The sequence below is a fragment of the Python bivittatus genome, unplaced genomic scaffold (genome assembly GCF_059951505.1).
Source record: "Python bivittatus isolate LINGU-HERP-01145 unplaced genomic scaffold, Pbiv_v1 ctg000080_np1212, whole genome shotgun sequence".
Lineage (NCBI taxonomy): Eukaryota > Metazoa > Chordata > Lepidosauria > Squamata > Pythonidae > Python > Python bivittatus.
In genome coordinates this window covers 35868432-35885004 of record NW_028277035.1, presented here as the reverse complement: position 1 = coordinate 35885004, position 16573 = coordinate 35868432, and the positions used below count along the sequence as shown (strand labels likewise).

At 38.1% G+C, this 16573-nt stretch overlaps 1 protein-coding gene across 2 annotated transcripts in view; it reads left to right on the top strand.

Annotated features, from left to right (window-relative positions):
- The window catches only part of RNF130 (ring finger protein 130), a 77321-nt gene that overhangs the window by 36864 nt on the left and 23884 nt on the right, over window positions 1-16573 (top strand). For both annotated transcript variants that reach the window (XM_088133846.1, XM_088133845.1), the window contains exons 4-7: window positions 3897-3968; window positions 7625-7707; window positions 9818-9914; window positions 11212-11416. In XM_088133846.1, coding sequence (XP_087989972.1) covers window positions 3897-3968; window positions 7625-7707; window positions 9818-9914; window positions 11212-11416 — 457 coding nt within the window. The remainder of the gene's footprint in view (window positions 1-3896; window positions 3969-7624; window positions 7708-9817; window positions 9915-11211; window positions 11417-16573) is intronic.

Below are 16573 nucleotides of genomic sequence, written 5' to 3'. Positions count from 1 at the left end.
GCAATGCTTCCTAAGGCCCACTTGACTTCACTCTCTAGGATGTCTGGCTCAAGGTCAGTGATCACACCAGCGTGGACATCAGGGACATTAAGATCTTTCTTGTATAGTTCTTCTGTGTATTCTTGCCACCTCTTCTTAATCTCTTCTGCTTCTGTTAGGTCCCTGCCTTTTTTGTCCTTTATCATGCCCATCTTTGTACTAAACGTTCCTTTGATATCTCCAATTTTCTTGTAGAGATCTCTAGTCTTCCCCATTCGATTGTTTTCCTCAATTTCTTTGCATTGTTCATTTAAGAAGGCCTTCTTATCTCTCCTGGCTATTCTCTGGAAATCTGCATTCAGTTGCTTATATCTTTCCCTTTCACCCTTGCTTTTCGCATTCCTTCTTTCCACAGCTATTTGTAAAGCCTCATCAGACAGCCATTTTGCTTTCTTGCATTTCTTTTTCTTTGGGATGGTTTTAGTTGCTGCCTCCTGTACAATGTTACGGACCTCCGTCCATAGTTCTTCAGGCACTCTGTCTACCAAATCTAATCCTCTAAATCTATTCATCACCTTCACTGTGTACTCACAAGGAATATGATCTAAGTCATACCTGAGTGGTCTAGTGGTTTTCCCTACATTCTTCAATTTAAGCCTAAATTTTGCAGTAAGAAGCTCATGATCTGAGCCACAGTCAGCTCCTGGTCTTGTTTTTGCTGTCTGTATAGAGCTTCTCCATCTTTGGCTGCAAAGTATATAATCAATCTGGTTTCGGTATTGACCATCTGGTGATGTCCATGTGTAGAGTCGTCTCTTGTGTTGTTGGAAAAGAGTGTTTGCTATGACTAGCTTGTTCTCTTGACAGAACTCTATTAGCCTTTGCCCTGCTTCATTTTGTACTCCAAGGCCAAATTTGCCTGTTATTCCGATTACTCCTTGACTTCCTACTTTAGCATTCCAATCCCCTATGATGAAAAGGACATATTTTTTTGGTGCTAGTTCTAGAAGGTGTTGTAGGTCTTCATAGAAGTGGTCAACTTCAGCTTCTTCAGCATCAGTGGTTGGGGCATAGACTTGGATGACTGTGATATTGAATGGTTTGCCTTGGATACGCACTGAGATCATTCTGTCGTTTTTGAGGTTGTACCCCATTACTGCCTTTCCCACTCTCTTATTCACTATGAGTGCAACTCCATTTCTTCTAAGGGTTTCTTGCCCACAGTAGTAGATATAATGGTCACCCGAATTAAATTCACCCATTCCCGTCCATTTCAGTTCGCTGATTCCCAAGATGTCGACGTTCAATCTTGTCATCTCATGTTTGACCACATCCAGCTTGCCTTGGTTCATAGATCTTACATTCCAGGTACCTATACAATATTGTTCTTTACAGCATCGGACCTTCTTTTCGCTTCCAGATACATCCACAGCTGAACGTCCTTTCGGCTTTGGCCCAGCCGCTTCACTCTTTCTGGAGCTACTTGGAAATGCCCTCCGCTCTTCCCCAGTAGCATATTGGACACCTTCCGACCTGAGGGGCTCATCTTCCGGCGTCATATCTTTTAGCCTTTTAACATTGTCCATGGGGTTTTCTTGGCAAGGATACTGGAGTGGGTTGCCATTTCCTTCTCCAGTGGACCACATTTTGTCAGAACTCTCTGTCATGACCTGTCCGTCTTGGGTGGCCCTGCACGGTATAGCTCATGGCTTCACTGAGTTACGCAAGCCCCTTCGCCACGACAAGGCAGTGATCCATGAAGGGGGAGATATCCATATCAAATATCTATTCTGTAGGTTAAAAACTTAAAGACATTTTCTTTCTTCACTATTTTACAAAGGTCAGAAGAAACTTGATGAAAATTTTATGTGGTTTAAAAAACTTGTCTTATTAAATGTTTATGAAGAAATAGCAACAACTAAAGCGTAGTTGGAAGTGTTTAGAAGTACTGCTTTGGTTGTGTGTTGCTGACTTTATGCAGTTTGCAAGTAAACTTAATTTCTTTATTGTGGAAACCCCTTTGATATATCCATTCTGTATTTTACAACAGATCCTGAAATTTGTATATTTTACAGTACATTCTGTAATCAAAGCAATAATGTCGATCCAGTGTCATCCTTGACTGGGTATCTGTTTATCTGAATATGAAAATGTAGTGTAGGGTGTTGGAATGCATATTTAAAAAAAAACAAAAAACACCTTCTCACCCCTATGGGAGGTATGTGTCTTCCTCAATCTCGGGTCCTCTCCAGAGGCCTGGGAGTTTGAGGGTTCTTCACAGTACAGTGGTACCTCAGGTTACGAACGCCTCTGCTTACGAACTTTTCGGGTTACAACCAGCTCTGGCCGCAAAAATTTACCTCGGTTTGTGAACTCCGCCTCGGGGTACGAACCGGATCCGCAGCCATTTTCCGCCCGTGCCACGTGGTTCGCGGCCATTTTTCTGCCCGTACCACGTGGTCCGCGGCTGTTTTTCCACCCTGCCGCGCAGTCCACGGCCGTTTTTCCACCCTGCCGTGCGGTCCGCAGCCGTTTTTCCGCCCTGCTGCGCGGTCCGCAGCCGTTTTTCCGCCCTGCTGCGCGGTCCGCGGCCGTTTTTCCGCCTGTGCCACATGGTCCATGGCCATTTTTCCGCCTGTACCACATGGTCCGCGGCTGTTTTTCCACCCTGCCACGTGGTCCGCGGCCGTTTTTCCGCCCTGCCGCGCGGTCCGCGGCCGTTTTTCCGCCCTGCCGTGTGGTCCGCAGATGCCGGAACGGATTAACGGTAATTACATTGAACCTTATGGGAAAATTTGCTTCGGGTTGCAAACAAATCGGGTTGCGACCAGAGTCACAGAACGGATTAAATTCATAACCCGAGGTACCACTGTATCTGAGCTGTTCCTAGCACTGCCCTCTTCTGGACAGAGAGCTCTGATGTTGTTCCTGGGATCTGTTGGAGCCAGTTTCCCAGCTTAGGAGTCACAGCCCCGAGTGCACCTACCACCAGTGAGATCACTTTGGCCTTTACTTTCCACATCCTTTCTAGTTCCTCCTTCAGGCCCTGCTACTTCTCCAGCTTCTCATAGTCCTTCTTCCTGATGTTGCTGTCACTTGGCACCACTACATCTATCACCATTGCTGTCTTCTAATCCTTGTCTACTACTATGATGTCTGGTTGATTGGCCAGTACCTGCCTGTCCATCTGAATCTGGAAATCCCACAGGATCTTAGTCCTGTTATTCTCCATGACCTTCTGTGGAATCTCCCATCTGGATTTGGGAAGGTCTAGCCCATACACTGTGTAGATGTTCCTGTACACAATGCCAGATACTTGGTTGTGCCGTTCAGTGTATGCTGTTCCTGCCAGCATCTTACACCCTGCCACTATGTTTTGGACTGTCTCTGAGGCCTCTCTGCACAGTCTGCACCTTGGGTCCTAAACCCCTGCTTCTATGGATCTGGTGCTTAGTACCTGTTCTTGTGCTGCTATGATCAGTGCCTCAGTGCTGTCTCTTAGTCCAGCCCTATCCAGCCACTGGTAAGATTTCCCAATGTCAGCCGCCTCAGCTATCTGTTGATGGTACATCCCATGCAGGGTCTTGTCTTGCCATGACTGGATATCTATTTATTTGAATATGAAAATATATATTACATTTATATATTGTTTTGTTGTATGTATGTATGTCAAATTTGTCACTGCCCATGACTCTAGGCAGTTTTCAAAGCAGTTAAAATCAGTTAAAGATACAATATAAAATGATCCTGGATAAATAAAGTCTCTCTCTCTCTCTCTCTGGATGGACAGACAGACAGACAGAGATAGAATAACTGAAATACTGTAAAGTACAATCTAAGAATAAGCACCAAAGCAGATGTAAGAAGTGCATTTTTTGTAATACCTAATCACTGTGTTGTTGTTTCTTTTTTCAAAGCGTCGTCTTGGAGATGCTGCCAAAAAAGCTGTTGGTAAACTAACAGCAAGAACTGTAAAGAAAGGCGATAAGGTATCACTCTGTTACTTTATTAGAAATCTGTCATTAGCCTTTGGCTATTTCTTCTTCTTTCCAGTTTAGTTACTTCACTACAGTGATTGCTCTGTTTATCGTTTTCAGTAATTATTCTCAGGGCTATTGTCAGTACACCTCCTCTGTTTACGAATGTTTCTCATAGCCTATAACCTTAGTTGTGTCCTTTAAAGCCAGGAAGATTATTTTAAATTTTCATAATCCCGTATGCTCCTCCTAATTTATTAGAGCCAGTTTGGTGTAGTGGTTAAAGTGTTAGACTGACATTGGGAAAACTCAGGTTCAAGTTTATCCTCAGCCATGGAAGTTCACTGAGTGCCTTGTATACCATCTTGAGTTCCTGAAGGAAAGGTGGGACATAAAACGAATAAATGATTAAAATAATTTTTGAAATAATTTGTACATGATTGATGTTGACTATACTATTTTTATACTTTATTACCAATCCTAATTTTTATTTACTGACTGCCTTTTGTAGTGCCTCTATTTTTTATGTATCATATCGAAAATGATCAGAAGATCAGCAGGAAAAAATACTGGTCAAGCTTTGATCCAGTGCTGTTTTTCTGAGAAAAAAAAAATTAAAGCTTCTCTGTGTATGCAAATCAGTTATAGATTTTCTTGTTGAACTGTCACAAACTATATTGTTCTGTAGCCACTTTATTAAGAGAAAGTTTAATGGTAAAACCGTGCTGTTACATGTTTTGGAGTTTTCTTAACGGGGAGGTAAATGGCTTCCTTATAATTTGAATCCCAGATAAAAAGATTACAATGGAGGCAGCAGAAGATGTACATATTGTTGGCAGGCATATAGAAATATATCTGCCATTCATCAGTATTAACCATCAAGATTCACAGTATGAAATAGTAGTTGTCTGTTTCCAACACGGGGATTACTAATTTTGTCTTGTAGCATTTTGGGAGGCCTTTGTTTTTATATTTATTACCTTAGTAAAACAATTTGGTTAAGTGGAAAAAGTGTATATATTATGTACGCCATAGTTGAAGATTATACTCTAAAATAAAGGTAACAAAATCATAAAATGATCATGGTTTTAGAAACATGATGCCCAGATTGATGTGGGCAGTACATAGGATGTCAAAGGATGGGTTTCCCAAGTAATGTAAAAATAAACGTCTGTCCTAGTATTTGTGCAGTCCTACTGATAAGTTCTGTAACTCAGGAAAGACATTTAAGATTATATAGAACTGGGCAGCAGAAATATATTTACTAGAACAACCTGCCTTTTAGAAGTAAGGTCATAGGTTCCTTTTTTAACCACTGCAGCAGCTGTATCAGTGGAACTTTCTTAGCAGTTGTAACTAATGTTTCAGTTCTGTGTGAGAAGAACTTCACTTTAATATTAAGCTTCCCATTAATAAAGATTATATTAAATTAAAAAATCCTTGTTATATGACATAATATAGTTTTATGATCCCTGTACAGTCAGGTCCAGAAATATTGGGACATCGACACAATTCTAACATCTTTGGCTCTATACACCACCACAATGGATTTGGAATGAAACAAACACAATGTGCGTTAACTGCAGACTGTCAGCTTTAATTTGAGGGTATGTACATCCAACTCAGGTGAACGGTGTAGGAATTACAGCAGTTTGCATATGTGCCTCCCACTTGTTAAGGGACCAAAAGTAATGGGACAATTGGCTTCTCAGCTGTTCCATGGCCAGGTGTGTGATATCCCCTCAGTACCCCAATTACAATGTGCAGATAAAAGGCCCAGAGTTCATTTCAAGTGTGCTATTTGCATTTGGAATCTGTTGCTGTCAACTCTCAAGATGAGATCCAAAGAGCTGTCACTATCAGTGAAGCAAGCCATCATTAGGCTGAAGAAACAAAACAAACCCATCAGAGAGATAGCAAGAACAGTAGGCATGGCCAAAACAACTGTTTGGAACATTCTCAAAAAGAAGGAACGCACCGGTGAGCTCAGCAACACCAAAAGACCCAGGAGACAACGGAAAACAACCGTGGTGGATGACCGAAGAATCCTTTCCCTGGTGAAGAAAACACCCTTCACAACAGTTGGCCAGATCAAGAACACTCTCCAGGAGGTAGGTGTATGTGTGTCAAAGTCAACAATCAAAAGAAGACTTCACCAGAGTGAATACAGAGGGTTCACCACAAGATGTAAACCATTGGTGAGCCTCAAAAACAGGAAGGCCAGATTAGAGTTTGCCAAACGACATCTAAAAAAGCCTTCACAATTCTGGGACAACATCCTATGGACAGATGAGACCAAGATCAACTTGTACCAGAGTGATGGGAAGAGAAGAGTATGGAGAAGGAAAGGAACTGCTCATGATCCTAAGCATACCACCATGCTTCATCAGTGAAGCATGGTGGTGGTAGTGTCATGGCGTGGGCATGTATGGCTGCCAGTGGAACTGGTTCTCTTGTATTTATTGATGATGTGACTGCTGACAAAAGCAGCAGGATGAATTCTGCAGTGTTTCGGGCAATATTATCTGCTCACATTCAGCCAAATGCTGCAGAACTCATTGGACAGCGCTTCACAGTACAGATGGACAATGACCCAAACCATACTGCAAAAGCAACCAAAGAGTGTTTGAAGGGACAGAAGTGGAATGTTATGCAATGGCCAAGTCAATCACCTGACCTGAATCCCATTGAGCATGCATTTCACTTGCTGAAGACAAAACTGAAGGGAAAATGCCCCAAGAACAAGTAGGAACTGAAGACAGTTGCAGTAGAGGCCTGGCAGAGCATCACCAGGGATGAAACCCAGCGTCTGGTGATGTCTATGCATTCCAGACTTCAGGCTGTGATTGACTGCAACGGATTTGCAACCAAGTATTAAAAAGGGAAAGTTTGATGTATGATTATTATTCTGTCCCATTACTTTTGGTCCCTTAACAAGTGGGAGGCACATATGTAAACTGTTGTAATTCCTACACCGTTCACCTGAGTTGGATGTACATACCCTCAAATTAAAGCTGACAGTCTGCAGTTAACGCACATTGTGTTTGTTTCATTCCAAATCCATTGTGGTGGTGTATAGAGCCAAAGATGTTAGAATTGTGTCGATGTCCCAATATTTCTGGACCTGACTGTATATTACACCCTACCTCTTAAGGGTGGAAAAACTGAAGCAGGCTTCTCAGGCACGACAGAACTGATACGTAAACATGAAACAGGTGGTTGCTGATACTCAAGACTCAAAAAGGAGGGAGGAAAAGGTCTTAAATTTAAACCTTGGGATTGATTTATGTACACAGGACTTGATTCCTGTGTTCTGCAGTAAGCAGATCTTATGCATATATAAGACTTCTTTCCTATCTGCAGTAAAGCATCTAACCTAGCCATATCAAGCCTGTGAAGCTTCTGCTGTTACTGAATGTGAGATTGAATTTCTGGACAGTTTATAGCTATACCTGGCGAAGTGTGACATGGGGATAAAAATGAGAGACTCTAAAATAAGCTCCCTTGAGCTGCTGGAAGAAAGGTGGGATAGACATCTAACGAATAAATAAACCAACAAAATAAACATCGTTCCTGGAATAGTTTTAGCCCTTCAGCTCATTGTGCTGCTTGCTACAAGTATCTGCTGTAGATAGGTCTTACTGGGATTTTCACTCTATTCATTTTAGGAAACAGATCCAGACTTTGATCACTGCGCTGTCTGCATTGAAAGCTATAAGCAAAATGATGTTGTACGCATTTTACCATGCAAGTAAGCCAATAGTTTCTCTTTTAACATTTGTTTTATACTTCAAAATAAATTAATTGCATTTTAAAAAGTGTGTTACTACTCCTGTCATTAGAAATCCTGGGCTTAGGGGCCTAACTTATGATTTTCTTTCTGATGAGCATGACTGTGTTCATTAGCTTGTCTTGACTTAGGCCTGTGCTTATGAACCTATACCAGTCAGTCTCCTGATGATTCAATTGCAGTTCTATGATTCTGCTTTGCGTTAGGCTTTTATTTCCAGCTTAATGCCCTGCCATTTCTGTTAGGTGCCTCTGTTCCTCTTTTCCTTCATGGTTATCAGTTCCTTATTCTCTACCTTTTACTCTCCTATAAAAGATTATGAGCTTTTGTTCTTTATGATGTTGCTTATGTCAATTTTCCCTGTTCCTGTTGATATATTTTGATTCAGGCTTAGAGATTTGTAAAAGCTTTGTTTTCTTTTGCCCCTTGTGGTTGCAGCCCACATGTTTGACTATTAACTGGCCTCTTGATCAAGACCCACATGCTTTTGGGGTGAAGGCATATATCCTGTTCAAGCTTGGGGCCATCTTTCACATGTCATTCCTTCCATTCCTATTCCAGTCTCTCCTTGCCTGTTAGGCTTGAGCTTTCACTTTATAGGGACTTATCAAAATATGCAAGGTAGGCTGTATTTTATCTAGCTAAAGATAATGTTTTTTAATAATCTCTTTTCATTCTTTACTAGTTCTTTCTTCTATCTTGTACTTTTAGAATATTTAGAATAGTTGTTTTTATATTTTTTCTAGTTTTGTATGCTGCCTAGAGTCCACTAGAGTTGGGTGGCCAATAAATTTAAATTAATAATTTATTTAAATTTATTGGCCACCCAACTCTAGTGGACTCTAGATAATAAATAATAATAACTAAAACTTTTCTGTGCATTCATGATAATTTATAGAAGATAATTGAGTAAGATCAAATGAGTTGCTCTTTACTTGAAGTACAGATAAAAGCTTGATTTAATGTTTAGATAAGCATGTTATTTTGCTTTAAATACAAAAGGAGAAACAGAGTGGTTTGGATTTAAAATATCTTTTATATAAATGTTGTCTGAATTTTGCTTTCAAAGTGGACAATTTAACAGCTTGAATGCTTTCATAATGGGCAATTTAAATTTCCCAAGTTAAACCCATTCAGATTCTCTTTAAGTATCCCAGATTGATATATGGGTTACATATTGCAAAAATTGTATTGAGGGTTGTTGAATAGCTCACTGTAAGATCCAGTTGCTTTTTACAACTTATTAATTATGTTTTAATTTTGGAATAATTAAGTCATTGCATAGGATTGAGCTAAGACTATCAGATGTTATAGGATTGTTGAAACTAAATTGGTTTTATTGTGATCAAACCTGTCATCTGCTCTGACTTGTCTAAAGAACAGAAGAAAGTATGATAAGTTACTGGAATTCTATTGCTTTTAATTATTAAAATATTGCACTTAAGCAACAATTTCAAAATCATTTACAAAAATAGATACAAAATATTATAGATAAAGGTCCAGCAGCAAACGTCTTGTACGTCATCTAAATTTATGTCACCATGGTTCCTCAGTGCCAAGTGTGAGTGAGAGAGTGAGAAAGAAATAGAATAAAGCAACTGAATAATGGGATTATTGCCTGAAGATAAGGCAGAAAAAATGTGAGCTAGAGCCAAATGAATTGCCATATATTGCCCATTTATATATGTTTTGCGCAGTATAAAACAAGGAGGTAACTTGTATGCTGCTGTGTATGTAGACAGGGGTTCAAAGTACCAGCATGTAGAAACACATGCAGAGATTTTCTCATTAGTAAGCCTTACATAACCAGATATTAGCTCATTTGTTTCCTCCTTTCTTTATTTTTACTTTTTTTCTTTCAGAAAAATAACAATAGAAACAAAAAATATATTTGAAATATGCTATGCATAACTTATAGTTATAACATATGTACTAAGGAGACTGTAAGATAGTTAAAAGGATAAATGTCAGTTTATTAGAACTCCCAGACAAATTGTTCACAATTCCAGTTAATAGTATTAAAACCTCTCTAATATGTTAATGGTTTACAATAATTCCCTTTTATTTCTAGGCATGTTTTTCATAAAACCTGTGTAGATCCATGGCTGAGTGAGCACTGTACCTGTCCTATGTGTAAACTGAACATTTTGAAGGCCTTGGGAATTGTGGTGAGTTGGAGCTTACATAAACAGTTAATACTATTGAAGTATATATTCTAAAATACTTCAGATCACAAATTCACTTAACAAGAGACAGAAATTCCAAGGTGTGTTAGTTGCTTGCATGAAACAGTGATGCTATCCCAACAGTATATTTGGGAGTAATAACTTGAAAAACCTCTGATTATTCAGGGTTGTTTTCATTAGTTATAGCTTGATATTTTCTGCCATGTTCCTTAGTCATGAAAAAGCCAAAGTATAACTTGATTATCTTGATGTAAAGTAAGCCTTAAGTAATTGCTGTCTTCTATAACATATCTATTTCACAAAGCAAATTTGTCCTATTAAAACATCTTTAAGTTAGAATAATCCATTAATGAAATAGATTTTAATCTAGTTTCCTTACTTTTAAGAATTATTTATTATCTCTGGGTTCATCAGTGGTAGAAAACAAGGCACCTATTATTAATGAACCCATAAAAATATTTGTTATTTTAGACTGAGGTTAGTATATTCTACTTTTGCTCTTTCCTGTTGTGAAAAGTCACAAATGAACTAAATGGGGCAAATTAATGTAAGAGAAATACTTTTGTTGTGTTTAACTAGTCCCAGATCACACATGAGCATCCTAAAATTACTATGTAAACCCCCATTTTATAGCTCCTGGAGCGCTTCCAGTTCATGTAGCAGAAACTGGAAGCAACCTACCAATTTTTGGCCACACAGTTTTTACTTCTTAAAAAAAAGAAATCCAGAAAGTGCAAAATTTTTAAACCTCCCAGACTGAAAAAAAATAGGCTGAAAATTCTTTCTTTTGTAACATTACTACATCACCCAATTAAAACATGTCTCCACTTGGAAAATACCCATCTGTATTTTGGAAGTGGGGGGAAGAGATGATGAATAAAGTTGAAGAGAATATGCTACAGCCTACTTCATTGGTTATTTTGTTTGTATACTGCTGGATTTGTGACCCATAAAAAAGTTGGATTGATTAATTGATTGACTATATAATGGAAAAACATGCACACACCTGGGAATAAAACACTGGGGAATGCTCAATTTGACAACATTCAAAGAAGGTTATATGGGTCCTACATTAAAATTTGCTGCCTGTTAAGCCGATTCTTTTGATTAAAATGTTTTGAACCAAGTTCTTAATGGATGGGATTTGCTTGGAATAATTGATCTCTGTTTCGTGTTGATCTTTATGTTTTAAATTTCATGATACTATCTCGTGAATTGTATAATTTTGCTGGTAGTGTACAAGAATGGTATACATTAATATGACAATACTTACTTTCAGACAAATGTACCGTGTGCTGACAATATGGCCTTTGACATGGAAAGACTAACCAGAGGCCAGCTAGGTAACAGGAGATCAGTACTTGGTGACCTTAGTAGTGACAGCTCACTCACTCTTGAGCCCTTACGTACTTCTGGAATATCACAATTTCCCCAGGATGGAGAGCTGACTCCAAGGACAGGCGAGATCAACATTGCTGTAACTAGTAAGTAAAGTTTGCCTTTAATATGTGAATCATTGGTCTTCTGTTGCTTTAGACCTGTTTCCCTTTAACATAACACACATAATTTTATGGAATGTACAGAATTAAGGAAAATGTGAAATTTTATTTTGGTCAAAGTTATATCTGAATAAGACCAGCCTCAAAATATTGAACTTAAAACCACTTCTGACAAAATATAATAGCCAACATTCGTTGCATACCATTAAGGAAGATACGGCCATTGTTTAAATCAAGAGAAAGCAATGTGTGGCTCTTCAAATGTTAGTGGACTGCATCATGCATCAGCCCTACTTGCTCGGCTTAATGGAAATTGAAGTTCAGCTTTATCCAGCATGTCATGCTTTGCTGCCTTGGACTTTGAAAGACTAAACGATTTGGGAAGATAGCCGTGATATAAATGGTGGTGCTTGCCAGGCTTTCTGCACCATAGCTTTTAATGTTTTATAGTTAAAAATTGGAGATTAGTATACTGCAAAACAAGGTTCCAGACCCATATTTACTTCTGGATCTAGGGTCCACATGGGCCCCAGAGGTACTTTGATGATATAAAGCTTTTTTTTGAAGAATACTGAACAACATAGCAAAAAAAAAAAGCAAGATAAACTGAGGGAAGTGATCTTGGGGAATAAACAAAGCAATCAGAGGTAAGGCAATATTGTTCATTATTTACTTTTACCTCAACTTTTTCTACTGACAAATGCTCAAATTAGTTACCACAATTTTAAAACAAAAAACAGAATGTAAACATTTAAGAAAATAAGTTAAAAGTAGCTTTAAAAGTATAATGAAATCAATCAATTAAAAGTCTGGCAGAAGAGGTGCATATTTACAGAGTTCCTAGATGCTGAGAAAGTGGAGGCCAGATACACTTCCCAATGGAATGTAGGTTAAGAGCAATGCAAAACAAAAAACAAAAAAACGATCCCATGCGCTAGGAATTCAAGCCTCTGACTGTGGGGCTTCTTCAGAAGGACCTGGCCTGTTGATGTTAATGACCAGTAGGTTGTTAATGGGAAAAGGGGTCCCTTAAGGCATTTAAAAGTCAATACCAACACCTTAAAAGTGTTCCAACTTGCCCAGGAAGCAAGTGACTTTTCAGTATAAGGATCATGTGATTTCTGTATCTTGTACCAATTAGCAACCTAGTTACTATATTTTGTACTAATTGCAACCTCAAGACCACTTTCAAGGGTAGCCCCATATAGAGTGGATTGCACTAGTCAAGATGAGATGAAGCCAAAATATGGATATCTGTCACAGATAGAAAGGGATGCTACTGGCACAACAGGCATAATTGTGGGAAAGCTCTCCTCACTATGGTTGCTCCCTGTGAATTGAGGGACAGCTGAGGATCAAGGGGTACTCACACAGCAGGGGTATCCATGTCATGATCCTGTTATTGATAGAAATAATGCTATGATCTGAATTTGATCTTTGTCAGCAGTAATATTTCATCAGTTAACAGTAAGTTGTTTTAGACTCAATTCCACATTCCCAATACTCTCTGTTGCTGTTCAGACTCATCCAATAAATACTCCAATACCTTTCAACATTGGTTCAGTTTCAAAAAGAACTTAATTGAAAAGATTTCATGACTCATCTTGACACAGCAATGATAGATCTAAGATCTGGCCCAGAAAAGTATTAAACTTTGGCAATTATATCAAGAAACTGTGGCACCATTATACCCATGATCTTACATTTCACTCACCTACAACAGATGATAACTATTTCCAAATATACAACACCAGAAGATACCATCCCTACAGGAGAAGAGCTTACAGCCATGCTAATTAAAAATGATTTAGGATATGACAGGAATTGAGAACACAGACATAACCCACAACAAGAAGAAAGTTTGGAGTACAGTTAGAAAGATGAACAAAGACCCAAAGAAGATGGAACATCATCATAGCGTAACAGCCAATGAACTGGCACACCAATTACCCCTAAATGGCAAGTTTCCAAACAGAATACAGAAAAAGAAATGGGAGGAATATGAAGCAAATGAGTATTTTAAAGACCTTTTTACAGTGGAAGAAGTAGCATATAAAATTTGGTAAAGTTTCTGGCCTTCGTGATCTGCAAACTGGCCAAATCAAACCTTGGATTGGGCATCATAAAATGGTTCCTGGAATGGCTCTGCAGTGTCTAAAACAAATATTCAAGACGTGGAGACATGTAGCATTGTTGAAACTAGGCAAAGATCCTACAGGTCCAAAGAGCTTTTAGCCGATTTCCATCCTATGCCAAATCACACATACAGTTTGGATTTCTTGGCAGCATGTCACCCTGTTAATCATCATATGTTACTGTGCAAGATTTACAGTTTGACACAAGACTTTGAACTAATACAAAATATTCAGAAATGCAATCAAAATTGCCACTTTGGTATACAGTTTGGAGGCAAATACAACCAATAGTATATTTAATGGAATGGCTTATCAGAAGAAAGTGTGCTGGTACCACTCCTCTTTAACATTTATGTGAATGATCAACTAATCCATTCAAAGAGAAGAAGCTTCATCTTTGATTATTGTCTAGCTATAACAGTGTAACAAGGGGTTTATTTAGATTAAAGACAGTGATATAAGCATTAGAAAAACTGTCGGTTATGCTGGCAGTCAAATTAAATAAAATACAACTAAGACTTAGGTCAGCCTCTTCCATTTGCACAGTCAAAACACAGATCAGATATTAAATCTTAACTGGAGTGAGATATGACTGAATCGCTATATAAACCTAGTATACATCAGAGTGATCCCAGATCAAAAGTAAATTGAGAAACAAGGTCAGTTTCTTGACCTCCATTATCCCAAAAACTCGCAATGGGGCACACCCAGCAACCATTAGAAACTCTGTCTTAGCTTTGTTAGTCCAGTGCTGATCATACACTGACAATCCACTCATTCAGCAAAAATTGACTGGTTATTAAACAACATCTGCTAAATTATCACAAATTGCTTGAAGCCCATTAAATCCAATGCATTTCATATTCTTGCTGGAATAAGTCCAGCAGATGTTAGAATGGAGAAAACGGCAATTGCTAGATTCTAGACTTTCTCTATAGCCTCATTGTGGATCTGTGACATTTGAAATAATGCAGAAAGTTTTTTTATGGTATTGAAAGAATCAAATAGTAAACTGACTTTATGTAGAAAGGAACTGTGCCAGAAATTTTATCAGAGATGATGACATGGAAATGAATGTGAAAGAACAGCTTTCTGATGGGCCAGCAAAGGAATGAGTCATTTGAAAGGCACTAATCGCCTACATACTCAATAGATCGAGTGGGGGTACTATACGAAACCAGAGACCAGTGATTGTGGCAAGAGGCATATTGTGCAACGTCTACTTTGGTTTTTGTTAGGGGAAAACTGTTGCATACTTTAGGACCATAGTGTGGCCAGCTCACAAGTCCTGAAATAATCACATCCAGTGGAAAGTATGACTTGGGAAATAAGACTTGAGAATAAGGTGGGGAACACATCACTCGTACAAGGAGGCATTTATCATATTCCTTAAGTGTGAGGTTAGTCACATCTTGGACTATTTAAATATCTGAAAGGGGCAAGGATTGAATATTCTATGTGACCTGTTGACATTCTTGAGATCTATAAGCAAAAAACAAACAACAAAACTGACAAAATATTGTCTATATGCTCTGAGTGTACTTCCTTTGAGTTTGCATGTATTTGACGCGGGTTGATATTTTCAAAGCATTATTAGTTTGCCCTTTGCAAAAAAAGATACTGTGCTTTGTGGGGTGATTTGATGCTCAGGGCCCATTTATACCTTGTACACAATTTCTTGTCTAAGTTACTTTTTTTCTGACCCTCAACAGTTTAATAAATTAATAGTAGTAGAAGTAGTAGTATTTTGCCTTCTGAAAAATGGATGTTTTTTCCTAAGCCTTTTATGACAGCCATTTAGTAAGAGCACCCACTCTGCTCTTTGAAAGTTCCAAAATACTTTATGAGCCTTATGAGTTCAGCAGTAACACATGTTTCCTCTTTCAATTTACCAGTTAATACTGCAGTTTTCAAGGAAAGTGTAGTATCCATTAAAGATCCTTGTAGTCTTTGCTAGGCAATTTTATAAGCTTTGGCATATTTTACACAGGTGTACAGATCAGCCCTGATTTGAGTTTTCAATTCAGTCTGATTTTAAAAGTCACATCAATTTGGAGATCTAGTCAAATTTTGTTCAAATCGAATCTTTACACAGCTCTAGTATTTTACTAATTGAATGTATTTCATTTTTTGAAACTGAATTTTTATTCTGATAATGGAAAATGAAAAAAAAAATGGGTAGTTTGGAAGACTGCCAAGCAGTTTGAGAATGGAAATGTTGCTTCCACTAATGTTTCCATATTTTTTGCTAACAGGTTACAAAAGTCTTTGTCATAAAGGATTTCTGTAAAAATTAGGTCTGTAGTGCTGAAAAGCTTTACTTATGGCTTTATGATTTTGGTCTTATTCTTCATTTCATGTTTGCAAAGGATATCATCTAGCTTGAAAGTAGAGGTTTATTCTTCCTACAGCCTCAATTCTATAATTGTAGAGAAGGATAGCTCTGTTAAGTTCAGAATGGGCAGTCAGGTTATGTCCACCATATTACCAATGTCTTGCATATATTATGCTTGGAAAATTACTTGCCAGCCTCTGGTTTTTTAAAAAAAAAAGGACGTAGAAATGAAATAGATTTGCATTTTTAATTGTAGGTTAAATCTCAGTGGTCAAAAGCAGATCACTAAAACACACCTTTAAAAGCAAGCACAGTAACTTGTTTCAGTCTTGTTTCCTATCCTGGTCATGCAGACATAGAGATGATGATAATTAAAAACACGAAACATTTTCGATATTGCTATCTGAAAGCTTTCAGGTTTTGTTTTTAAAATATGTCAGACATTTTTATGTACCAGCCAGTTAAAAATGATATACAAATAGTACTTTGTAAAGTTGCCTTACGTTAGACTAAAATTATAATTTATTTTGTGCATTATTATTGGTTTTTCATGAATTTCTGCCTTTAAAAGGGCTAGGTAAAGTAGATAAAGAACAGTTAAAAGTTCCATGCCGTGTGTACACTCCTAAATATTGTACGGTGCTTACTTGGAGATGATCAATTTTGTCATTC